We start from the raw sequence: 13,237 nt of genomic DNA on the forward strand, positions 1-13,237 counted from the left end.
TCCTCTGGTGTGCGAGGAGGACCGGAGTAGTTCCAGCGACGTTTTCGTGACAGCTTGTAGACTTTCAGCTTGTAGACTTTTAGCTTGTAGATTTTCAGCTGCCAGGAAGAGAATTCCGCAGTGGGTCCGAGTGGGGCTCGCTCTGCTCCACGAAGATCCATTAACGAGCTCACTTCGCGAATATATGTAAAGACCCGTGAACGAGCTCGCTTTGCAGCAAAGGCTTTTTGGAGAAGAGCTCTCTTTGTGAGGTTACACATCAAAAAAATGTTCTGTCATCAGAATAGAGGCCCTTGAAACTCATTCTATCCTGAGTGAAGATGCTGAAGACCTCTCGCAGAGCTTTACTTCTATGCATGATGAACTATTCTTGCGCGCGAGTTGCTGTTATGCCGCGTGGCCCTCTCACGGTGGCGATCAGGACTCATGCTGGGCGAGCGCTCGGTCAACGTCAAGCGCATCACCGGGCAACTCAGGAGCGGCGCGTGCTCCGGCGATTCGATTAGTGGCGCTTTAAGTCACCACAGTGACCTCCTTGGTTATTTTAAAGTCCTTCAAAACTGGGATTGGGAGACTGGTGATATTCGTCCGTTTCTTGTCCTTTGCTCCGTTGATTGCTCCAGGATTTGTGATATTCTAGATTGCTCCGGGTCTTCTTGTTCCAACGTGTAGGCTGACTTTAGCCTGTCTGACACATTGACGATTATTCATTGATTGTATCTTGTGTCTTTTCGCTTCTGCTGAGAACTTGGTAAGATCCATCGTTTGTATGGCATTTGTAAGGAGCGTCCTGTTGGAGCATCGTCTCAGACAAGTTGAAGACTTGTTGTGTTGTGACCAAGACTTTATATATAAAAGTAGTTTTCTTTTCATGTCTTCTTGTGAGTTTCGGTTGTAGCTCCTTCATTATCCTTCTCAAGCTTTTTATGAAATCGTCTGAACTGTTGGTTTCATTGTTGGTTTCATCGAGGAATTGTCCGAGTAATCGGATTGTTTCCCCATATATTTCAGCCGAAATAGTTTGCAAATCTTTCTTCCATGCGGCTCTGATGCCCATTAGTACTACTGGTAATATCTTTGCCCATTTTTCCGTTTGATGACTTTTAATGACTGTTTTCAGTTGATGGAATCTTCCTATCCCATTTGCTACTGGATGATATGCTATAGTGCGAAGGTGTGCTGAACTTGTAAATTTTATCAGTTTTTTGAAAAGCTCTGATTCAAACTGTCGTTCTTGGTTAGTAGTTATCCGTGCTGGCGTTCCGAATCTTACTATCCAGTTTGTGAATTCTTTTGCTACCGTTTCTGCTATGATGTCTGAGATGGATATTGCTTCTTGAGAGAATCGATTATTGTAAGGCAATATTTGTATCCCAAGGAAGTTGGCATAGGTCCTACAATATCCACATGAATGTATTAGAATCGTCTCGTTGGTCCTAGGAAATTTCCCGTTGTAATCGTATGTCTGAATACCTTGGCTTTTCTTGTAGATAGGCTTGCGACCACACATGATTGTCACGTTGTATGTTTGGCTATACGTATTTTTGTCTTAATTTTGTAGTGATGGTGTAATTTTTATCCCTGGATGTGTAAACCATGCAGAGCTTGGAAAACCTATTGTCTGAATGGCTTTGTCACGTACGGGCGTGTGACTGCGATCATTGTATCGCAATATAGTGTCATCGATGAGCCAGATATTTTAATTTCCTTTAATTTTAGTGATGACTAGATGCTGCCGTCTAAGATTTGCTTTAATTCTATTCCTCTCGTTGTGATTTTGCTAACTCTTCGAAGTCTGGTTTTGTATAGCTTCTACCTGTGATAATGTATCTGCGTTGTCTTTTCCTGTCATATATTGGATATCTGTAGAGAATTGTCTGATAAAATCTAGGTGACGGGCTTGTCTCGGAGAGCTGTGCAGTAAGTCTTGCTGGAAGGCGTATATCAATGGTTTGTGGTCTGTGTAAATTGTGAATTCCCTTCTAATAAATGTTTGATTGCTGTGTGAATTATCAAGAGTTCTCGATCGTATTTTGTTTGCGTCTTATTCAACTTCTTGCTTATGAATGCCAGCGGTTGCTATTTGTTTACTTCCTATTGTACCACTGTCCCTGCTATGTCCGAAGCGTCAGTGGTCAACGTAATCATTTCTCGGATATCAAGAGTGTAGCTTTTGCAAGACTGTTTTTGCGTAGATAGTGAGTAATTTTGAAACGCTTATTCTATGGCATTCATGGGCGTTTTTCCTTTCATTTTCAATCCTTGTAGAATATCGTAACTTTGCTTGGTCCTTTGCTGCTTTAAGTACAAATCTTCTGTAGAAGTTTATTGTCTCCAAGAAATGCCTTAATTGTTTAATTGTTTAATTTCAGATTTAATTGTTTAATTTCTTGAAATCTTGTATGGCTTGCACTTTTTCGAGCAATGGACGGATCCCTTCTGCTGGCACCAAGTATTCCAGGAATTACTTGTATAGCCCCGAAAATACATTTGGCTGGGTTTAGTTGTATGCTATATGCATCGAGCGTGGTTAATACTTTTTCCAGATGTGTTTGTGTGTTCTTCCTCCATGCTGGAAGCGATCAGGATATCATTTATATATGCGTAGCAAAAGTCTAAGCCTAGAACCTTAATAAATCTCTGGAAAGTTTGCGCTGCATTTCTTTCGAATGTATCGGAACTCAAAAAATTCGAGCGGTGTGATGATTGCAGTTTTAGGGACATCTTCCGGTTGTACTGAAATTTAGTTGTACGCTCGTATCAGAGTAAAGAAAATGGTCTTCCCAGGGAATGCGTAAAATCCTTTATGTGCGGAATGAGTTACTGGTCGGGTTTTAGCATTAAGTTTTCTGTAATCTCCGCATGGTCTCCAGGTTTTTTTTTGTGTAATGATGGGATTTTGGAGCCCATAATAATCCTTTCTTCTAGAAGAAGATTAAATTCTGCCTTTGCCGCCTTTAATCTGGCGCTAGTCTGCGTGGTCTGCATGCCTGTAGTAGACCAGTTATAGTTTTAATGTAATACATGATTGAATGCGGCCGTTGCTGTTGGTGCTTCCCCGAGATTTGTGTAATTCTGGGGAACCGCGTCAAGTGATACAGAGTGCTTTCTTTCGTGGATTTTATGGACGAGAGTTTTTGGTCTGTTTGCAGTCCCGTTGGTCTTAAATCTCATTTTTGCATCCAAGTTGTCCTTGCCTCATATCTTGTAGAAGATGAAAATATGCGAGGAAATCGGATTCTATTATAGATATGGTCTGCTACCACAAAACGCCAAGGAAAGGCACGGCGTAGGTTAGCCTCAAGTTAGGTCACAAGATGAGATCTCCGTATGTTTGTATGATAGAGCCGCGGCGAAAATGTATACGGCGAGAAGCGTATTTGAACTAAACGATCATCGCCCTTGTACTAGTGTCCGTTGGTAGACACTGACGTCAGGTCCGTATCAATGAAGTACCGCGTTTTCGTCATGCGGTCCAATGAATAAGCGGCAGAGTCTCAGGCTGGAGCCGTTCGCCGCTATCAACGGGTGCTCAGTTAGTTTTCCGCTTCCTTTTTAAATGGCTACGTATATTTCTTGGCTTTTTCTTTAAAGCGTCGATAGTAAAAATATCTTCTTCTTCTTGCTTTTTCCGACTCTGAGAGCGGTCACGCTTTCTGTTCGGTGCTGATGCTTGCGAGAGACGATCTTTTAGGCTGGCTACCTGTTTAGTCAGCTTTTTAATTTGCTGCTCCATGGTCGTGGTTGTCGCTGCTACATATTGGCGACGGCTGATGCCCTGCAGGAGATCTCGAAAATTTTATCTGCCTGTTCTGCTACTTCCTCTAGGTTGTCCGCGGATCTGGTAGCCAAGATGGCTTGCAACTGCGATGATACCCATCTACAGCGTTCTTAAAAATTGTTCCGGGATGGCCGAGCTGACTAGGACTTGTAAATGTCGCAGGAATTGCAAGAGTCTTCTATCGCCCATCTCTTCGTGTTCTAACAATTGGCGTATTTATTTCCCTTGAGATATAGATAGCCATTATATAAGCGCCCTTTTGATATGCTCGTATTTACCGTAATCAGGGAGCTTGATAATCAAATCCTTGATTTCCTTTGCATGCTTCGTCTGAATGTGTGATAAGACGTAAGCATATTTAAGCATCTGCTGTGATGCTCAGGATAAATTGGCCTTCTAATTGTGCGAACCATATGCTCGGATTTGTCTGCCCAGAAAGGGAGTATTTTTATAGCCACGCGATAAATATATATAATTTGTGCTTGGCCTTTGGCTTGTGAAGGATCTTGTGAGTCTGTCATAGTGTATAAAGAGACCACGTCGGGATCACCACTTTTATCAAAGGATGCCGCTTAATAAGGAATAATAAGTTCTACAAAAAAAATAATATTCTCTTTATTGCACTATGTATAGAAGTATCCGTCGATATTTATGAGAGATTTTGTGGTCTTGCGGCGCGCGCGCGTGTGTGTGTGTATGTGTGTGTATGTGTAAGTGTTTAGTCCTCTTCGGAGTCCTCGGTGTCAGAGTCCCGAAGAATTGACGTGACAGCCGCGGGTTGAGCCTCTTCCTCTTCCTTTGCCCCGGCGACCTTGAGTGTATCAGTGTCGTTGGTAGAGAGCTTATCGACAGCCCAATTTCCAATTCCTCCGGCAGCGGTAGTGAATATCAGCGACCACAAGGATCTCATACTCATCTACTTATGAAACTGGGGGGGAGAGAACTGTCTTCGTCCCTCTTGATGGGGGAATCCTCTCGCGGGAGGAGAGTTACTCCCCCCCCCCGAATCGAACGGCTTCTCCGTTGGTAATTCCTTTGGCGTGCAAGAGAGACCGAAATGGTTCCAGCAACGTTTCCGTGACTGTGCTGGACCTTTAGCTTGCTAGGAAGAGAATTCCGCAGAGGTCCAAGTGGGGCTCGCTCTGCTCCACGAAGGCTTGGTAACGAGCTCACTTCGCGAGGTATATGTCCGTGAACGAGTTCGCTTTGCTGCAAAGATTCTTTGGAGAGGAGCTCGCTTTGCGAGGTATATGCAAAAATTCTTGAACGAACTCGGTTTGCTACAAAGATCCTTTAGAGAGAAGCTCGCTTTGCGAGATTACACACCAAAAAAATGTTCTGTTATCAGAATACAGATCCTTGATGGAGCTCACTCTATCCTGAGTGAAAGATGCTGAAAACTTCACGCAGAGCCTTACTTCTATGCATGGTGAACTATTTTTGCGCACGAGTTGCTGCTATGTCTGGCCCTCTCGCGGCGGAGGTCGGGACTCGCGCTGCACGGATGCCGGTCAACGTCAAGCGCGGCACCAGCCGTATGACTCCGGAATCGGATCGCGCGCGTGCGACTCGATTAGTGGTGATTTAAGCCGCCACATTCTCCAAAAAAATAGATATTCATTGGAATTTTTATTCGCAACTATTAATAAGGATCAAGATGTTGTCTTTCAAAAATAATTTCGAAAATATTAATGAACACAAAGGCAATGTCAACTCGAATTCCACTAAAATTTCTCAAAAAATGCTTCACCATTCCTTATTTTAATAAAATTCCTGAAAAATTTAAATCTATCACAAAAAAATTTGACTTCAATATTACTCACAAATCAATAAATTATATGAATACCTTCATTAAAACAGGCAAAGATAAAATTAAAAAAGAAAATCACTCAAACGTGGTATTGGGAGTACAAATTAATTCGGTCCGTTTTTTTGTGCATTTATTTCAAAACAAAATGAATGAACAGATCAATTAAAGTCCATCGTTGCCTATTACTTTTTCCCATCTCTCAGATAGGAAATTTTCACAATTTTCGAATTCCATCTCGAAAAAATGTCTTTGGAGGCGATCCAATTTTGGAGCCAATTTTCGATTTCTGCGAAAGAAGTGAACTGGTGACTTGCTGCATCCTTCGGAACAACAAGTAATCAGGAGGAGCAATGACCGAAGAAAACGGCGGGTGCAGTAAAAACATCCCATTTGAGTGTTTTCAAATGTTTTTTTACGACTTTACCGACATGAGGCCGAGCGTTGTTAAGAAGAATAACTTTATCATGTCTTTGCTCGTATTCCGGCCGTTTTTCTCGCAATGTACGACTCAAACGAAATAATCGATCGCCCGTAATGGAATCGCCAGGTTTCAGACGCTTTTGGTCCGACCAGATATAGAGCATGATCTTCGAACCATGAATGTTTGGCCGTGGTGTTGATGTTGAGATTGAGCGGGCTTAGCGTAGTATTTTTTCTTCTTGGAGTTGTCGTAGAATATCCACTTCTCATCTCCAGTCACAATCCGATGCAAAAAACTTTTTCTCTGTTGTCTTTGAATCAGCTGTTCACAAGTGAAAAATCGCTTTTCAACGTCTCTCGGTTTCAGTTCATAAAGCACCCAAATTCCTTGTTTTTGAATCATTCCCATGGCTCTCAATCGCCTTGAAACGTCGAAACCATTCCTTATATGATTTATCAGTTAAGTCACCATAAACTTCGACAAGCATTCGATGGGCTTCAGCCGCACTTTTCTTCCAATTAAAGCAGAAAATCAAAACCTCCCGCAAATGCTGCTTGGTTAACACAAAATTCGACATTTCAAACACAGTAAAAATTAAGGTTTTTGTATGAAACTCAAAGCGATATAAACTGAATATTATTAGCAGATATTTAACCTCTCTGAAATCGCCAAAATCAGCTGTCACTATGAATCATTCACAACAGCTGGAGCAATCTTTAGGGAAGCGGATCGAACTAATTTGTACTCCCAATATATAAAATAATTGTCTTAATTGCAATTATTCATATATAGGGCAGATAAAAAGGAAACTGAAGTCGCGTTTAAAAGAACGTATAAACGATTTCAAAAAAACAAGAAATACTTTATTATCTCTCACAAACTAGATCATGATCATATGATTGATTGGAATAATACTATTATTCTTGATTCCGAACAATCTTATAATAAATGGATGGTCTCCGAAATAATACATATCAAAAGATAAGAAATGGGTTTAAACAAACAGTGATGACACAGAATGCTTTCCTGAAATCTATCTACCAATCATTGAAAAAAGCCCCTCTTCTCAATAGAATAACCCTCTCCATTCTCATTTCTTCTCCTTTTCTTTCACAATATATAAAGACAGTCGCTATGGGTCATCACATTTTTGTCAGCAGTAGTTCTTATCAGTAGTTTCAATGTCTATCTTTTAATTTACACTATTTACTCCGAATTACTTGCGAGGATTTGTGTCTCAAAATATGTGATAAGCGATTGTGTACTATAAAATTAACCTGATTCTCACGAATAATAATATATCGTAAAGTAATATTATTGAAAACGTATTTTCTTTCTTAATTTTAAATAGAATCTAGAAATTCCATATTTTTCACATAAAGTCGCACTTCTTATAATAAGGCATCCTAAACGTAATAGAAAATATTTTATAAGCGATTGAATATTGTTTAACTTCATTTTCAGGACTTCAACTTACTCTATTAACTCATATCATAAGCGATTGGAAAATTGTTTTATCATATCTTTTTTGACTAGCGTTCATTGTTTAATTCTATGTATTTCTTTATTTAACATCTTGATATTTCTGTGTTCTGATGATCAAATTTTAACCGAAACATCTACGTTATTATTAGATGTACAACTTTGCTTCCGCCGTTTTTTTCCGAAATTCGAGGCTTTATTGTAAAAAATTGGTTATACATTTATGATTCAAAGTATTGTCCATCGCTGGCCACTACTTTCTCCTATCTTTCGGGTAGCGTACGAATCCCGCGTCGAAAAAACTGGTCATCTTTTGAGGCTATCCATGAATCGATCCAATTTTTTACTTCTTCATAAGACCGGAAGTGCTGGTCAGCCAGGCCGTGTGCCATTGATCGAAACAAGTGATAGTCAGAGGGAGCAACGTCTGGAGAATACGGCGGGTGGGATAGGACTTCCCATTTCAACGTTTCCAAGTATGTCTTGACCACTTTCGCAACATGGGATCGAGCATTGTCATGCTGCAAAATCACTTTATCGTGTCTCTCGTTGTATTGCGGCCGTTTGTCTTTCAATGCTCGGCTCAAACGCATCAATTGCGTTCGATACCGATCGCCTGTGATTGTTTCAATCGGTTTTAACAGTTCATAATACACTACGCCGAGCTGGTCCCACCAAATACAGAGCATGACCTTGGATGTCAAAATCACCGTTCTTGAAGCGTTGAAACCACTCACGACACGTTCTTTCACTAATAGCGGCCTCACCATAAGTATTTGAGAGCATTCGATGAGCCTCAGCCGCAGATTTCTTCATATTGAAGCAAAAAATTAAAACCTCCCGCAAATGACGAGAATTTGACTCGTAAACTGACATTTTCAATCGAGAATAACTTTATGATGCAGACACAAATCGACTAATGTTTCTATGGGGTTATGTTGACAGATGCCCAAGTTTATTGTATGACGTCTATGATCTATTTATTTCGACCACCACTTACCGCTAAAGTCATCTATAGGAAAATGGCGGAAGCAAAGTTGTACACCTAATATATTATAATTTTATATATATGAATTCTGTTTAAAACATCTAGTGTTGTGGCTGTATGCTCCCTAAGTAATCCTTAACTTACAAGACGGATCTAATAACCGGTACGGCACTAATAACTGAGTGATTCCTGTTTGTGCAAATTTCTTTGAATCTTTTGGTAATTATAAATTACTACATTTTATTATTTTTCAAAATGAAGTTCCAATATTTATTCTAGAAAGTTGAAAGTATGTTGATGAATTTTTAGAAATCTTTTAAATTATTCTGAAAAAATTAAATTAGGCGAAAAAATGAATCTAGTGACCTCCGTTTATATGGATGGGCACCAAATTATATCTTGTACTATTATTTGAATATGTTTTCATACTTTTGTTTATAAAAGAAAAATTTGAAAAATTGTTTATACTAGCACAACTAATTAGTTCGAGTCATCAGCCTCTTTTTTATTTTTCTTTGAATTAAAAAAAGGACATTTTCTTATATTTTCAAATATATATTAACTAATAAAACAATTTTTACAACAAGATGATGCACATAAAATAAGGAACTTTTAAAACGCTACTGATATCTCCTGCAGCAAATTATTTTTAAAAGCGCATAGTTAAGAAAGAATACAATTAAAATGTCACAAATATGTATTGTCACATGAAATGAATAAATTTATTACGATTTCCTTTTCTTATCTTTCTGGAAGTTTTGTTGTTCTACTATAACTTAAAATTATCAATTTTGTGACTACGAAATAATTATCTGCCTTGAGTGCTTGATGGTGCTGTGTTTTGAGTAGGAGATATATTATCCTTACAAACTTTAGCAGTCATCTCGGCTAATGGCTCTAATTCTTTAGAATTAATTAAATCAAATTCTGTTACAAAATAGTAGAAATGCTTGTAACATGTATTCACGTGTGCTTCCTAAAATATTATAATATTAAAAATTAGATAAAATAATAAGCTTAACAAATTAAAATTTAAGTTAAATAATGAAAGAGCAATGAGTCACGCTAGTTATTATTCTAGTCTATAATAGTATATTGAATGTCTATAATAGTATATTGAACGATAAAACGAATTTGACACACCATAAACATCATGAGATTATATAATTAATTTTGATTTTTATTTCTTAACAAATTCGAACAATTTTCTCCAAACATTTCGGTAAATTAAATCATCTTCAGTGATAAAGCGGAATAAAGTTATCCATAGCGCGTTCGATGCTGAGATAATAAGTTTTAAGGATGTTTAGTATTAATTTCTAAAATAGAAACTTAACAAAAATTGTACAGATTGTTCTTATTATAAATATGTTCTGAGACTTATAAAAATTCGAAGTTGATTTACTGAAACGATTTAAAGTTATAAGAATATTAATTTGTAACAAAGTTATTTAATATTTATTTTCAAAATATTAGGAATTTAACAATAATTTTACATATTATTCTATTTTTACATCTGAATCTTTATGTAAAATTTGAGCACAATTTTCTTATTAGTTTCAAAGTTATTTAATTTTTGGTAATTACATAGAATAAGAGACCCTTCTCCGCGCGATAACTTTGATCTTGACATTTGTTGTCAAGATCATAACTTTGAGTGATATGTCTTAATCTCACTCAACGTCACTCCTCATTCGCTAAAAAGTTATAAACAAAATAAATTTAAGAAATAACGTTTTTTCTATTACATGAAACAATAATTCTCTGTTCTAAAATAAATCCTTCTCTTGCTTCGCGTAAAAAATTAAACATTTATAAATAGGGAGAGATAGGATATTACTTAATATTATATGTATACAACAAAATATATATGTATATAACAGAAATACAATTATTTCTTAAACTTTTTTGGTAACTTTTTAAATAACTTTTTAACGAATAACAGTTAAAACCTGTCAGAGATAACTCAAAGTCATGACCTTGACAACATATCTCAAGATCATTAAAATCTGTGAAATCGTCTAAAATATGTAATTATCGATATTTTTGGCTAATCATTTGATAGAGATTAGTTTTTTAGTTGATATTATATAGACAAAACATATTTAATTTTCTGTTGGTAGACTTTCAGGATATGTCTAGCAAAATAAGATCGATCTCCGTGCTCATTTTTTATCTAATTAATATATAAAATAAGTGAAAGAAATAAATATAAAGAAATATTAGGTGTACAACTTTGGTTCCGCCGTTTTCCTATAGATGGCTTTAGCGAGTGGTGGTCGAAATAAACAGATCATAGACGTCATACAATAAACTTGGGCATCTGTCAACATAACCCCATAGAAAGATTAGTCGATTTGTGTCTGCATCATAAAGTTATTCTCGATTGAAAATGTCAGTTTACGAGCCAAATTCTCGTCATTTGTGGGAGGTTTTAATTTTTTGCTTCAATATGAAGAAATCTGCGGCTGAGGCTCATCGAATGCTCTCAAATACTTATGGTGAGGCCGCTATTAGTGAAAGAACGTGTTGTGAGTGGTTTCAACGCTTCAAGAATGGTGATTTTGACGTCCAAGGTCATGCTCTGTATTTGGTGGGACCAGCTCGGCGTAGTGTATTATGAACTGTTAAAACCGACTGAAACAATCAGAGGCGATCGGTATCGAACGCAATTGATGCGTTTGAGCCGAGCATTGAAAGACAAACGGTCGCAATACAACGAGAGACACGATAAAGTGATTTTGCAGCATGACAATGCTCGACCCCATGTTGCGAAAGTGGTCAAGACATACTTGGAAACGTTGAAATGGGAAGTCCTACCCCATCCGCCGTATTTTCCAGACGTTGTTCCCTCTGACTATCACTTGTTTCGATCAATGGCACACGGCCTGGCTGACCAGCACTTCCGGTCTTATGAAGAAGTAAAAAATTGGATCGATTCATGGATAGCCTCAAAAGATGACCAGTTTTTTCGACGCGGGATTCGTACGCTACCCGAAAGATGGGAGAAAGTAGTGGCCAGCGATGGATAATACTTTGAATCATAAATGTATAACCAGTTTTTTACAATAAAGCCTCGAATTTCGGAAAAAAAACGGCGGAAGCAAAATTGTACACCTAATAACATGTTATATGTTTATTATTTTATTGTAATTGCGATTCCGAGCACCAAGCATAAATGATCATTCCTTTAGTTGAATTATCAAATAAATAACCTTTAGTTTAATTCTCTAATGAAAAACTAAAAAAATTTTTTCAATCTATATAATACAAATTAGACCTATATCAATTTTGATAAAGATCATCTAAAGTAACTGTTTTAGTCGCTCATGATGATTTTATTACATGAAAATATTTAGATATGCCTAAATATATACATATAAAATACATCATATATATATAAATTTCTCGTTTCCAAAAGTAATAGTTTTATCGACGCATTTCTGATTTGTGTCATTATACCAAAGAAATTGGACCTAATATGTGACGTTGTTGTTACATTGTTGAGAAAATTTTTTACAATTAACTTCTTGCTCCGACGTAAAAGATTTTGATATATATTTATTAGATATACTTTTAGATATATTTTAATATATATTAATTTTGATAAGAATCATATAAAGTAATTTTACTCGCTGATCCTGATTTTTGTCATTACATTCAAGGAATTGATCAATATGTGAATTACGTAGAATTTTTATGATCTCATTAAGTTACAATACATAAAAGATTTCTCTTTTTCAGTATAATGTTTAATATAATATATATAAATCACAATTAATTATGAAATATTATATAATTACCATGAATTTATGTATATTACATTTCACGATATGTATATCATGCGAAATCTGTTTACAATCAATTTTTTAATGGTACTCATAAATAATAGCATAAAAAGGTATTAAATTTTGATATATTTTTATTTACAAATCATTTTTATATTTTACATATAAAAAATAATTACAAAATAATTGAAATGTATATCAATGTATACTTATATAGTATAGTCTTACGTATAGTTGGTCCCAGTTTGTGCCAAAGCAATATATATATATATAAATTTCTCGTTTTATTAAGTGAGTGTAATCGAAGTGTCAATATGTTGACAGTTCATAAAAGAAAAATCTCATCGTGAAAACATATAACTTGATATCTACTTAAAAAACATTTAATATTTGAGTAAAGAAAGTGAATTAAGTAAACCGTTGTGTCGAGCACTATTACGATGTATCCAACTTATTTCTGCAACTGTTTCAAGAAGCTAGAGCAAAATGGAATCATTGGACATCCATAAGGTAATAACAATATGATATTGTAATTATGATAATTATAAAGTGTTTTTAAAGTGTTCTTTTAAAGTGTATTTGGCTTACGTTTTTGTTTTAAAAATAATGTCATAACTCTTCGACTACTAAGAAACGCGATCGCGTTTCTCATAAGACTTCTTATAAGTATATAATAAATGCTACGAGTGCGATAATGCAGATAAAATAAATAAAATCGTTAGAGAAATTAATGTAAAAGTGAGAAATTAGACAATAATTGCGTGCTACAAGTATTATAATGCTTATTGACATACAATTTAGTCTAACAAGTATTTCGGTACGTTGAATTGTAAGAAACGCTCTTAGAATTCAACGTTTGATTTGTATATCAATAATAAAGTTTTATAATGCTTATCACATGTAATTATTGTCTATTTCGCTCTTTTACGATTATGACATTTCTCTAACAATTTTATTATTAATGTAA

The 13,237-nt window shown here is 36.2% G+C and overlaps 1 protein-coding gene across 1 annotated transcript in view; it reads right to left on the bottom strand.

Annotated features, from left to right (window-relative positions):
• Window positions 1-9,290: 9,290 nt before the first annotated feature.
• LOC108690189 (MOB kinase activator-like 3) overlaps window positions 9,291-13,237 on the bottom strand; it is a 106,357-nt gene continuing 102,410 nt past the window's right edge. Inside the window, exon 5 of the mRNA XM_018197365.1 lies at window positions 9,291-9,458. Within this exon, the coding sequence (XP_018052854.1) occupies window positions 9,291-9,458 (168 nt within the window). The remainder of the gene's footprint in view (window positions 9,459-13,237) is intronic.

Source organism: Atta colombica, unplaced genomic scaffold, assembly GCF_001594045.1.
Source record: "Atta colombica isolate Treedump-2 unplaced genomic scaffold, Acol1.0 scaffold3, whole genome shotgun sequence".
Lineage (NCBI taxonomy): Eukaryota > Metazoa > Arthropoda > Insecta > Hymenoptera > Formicidae > Atta > Atta colombica.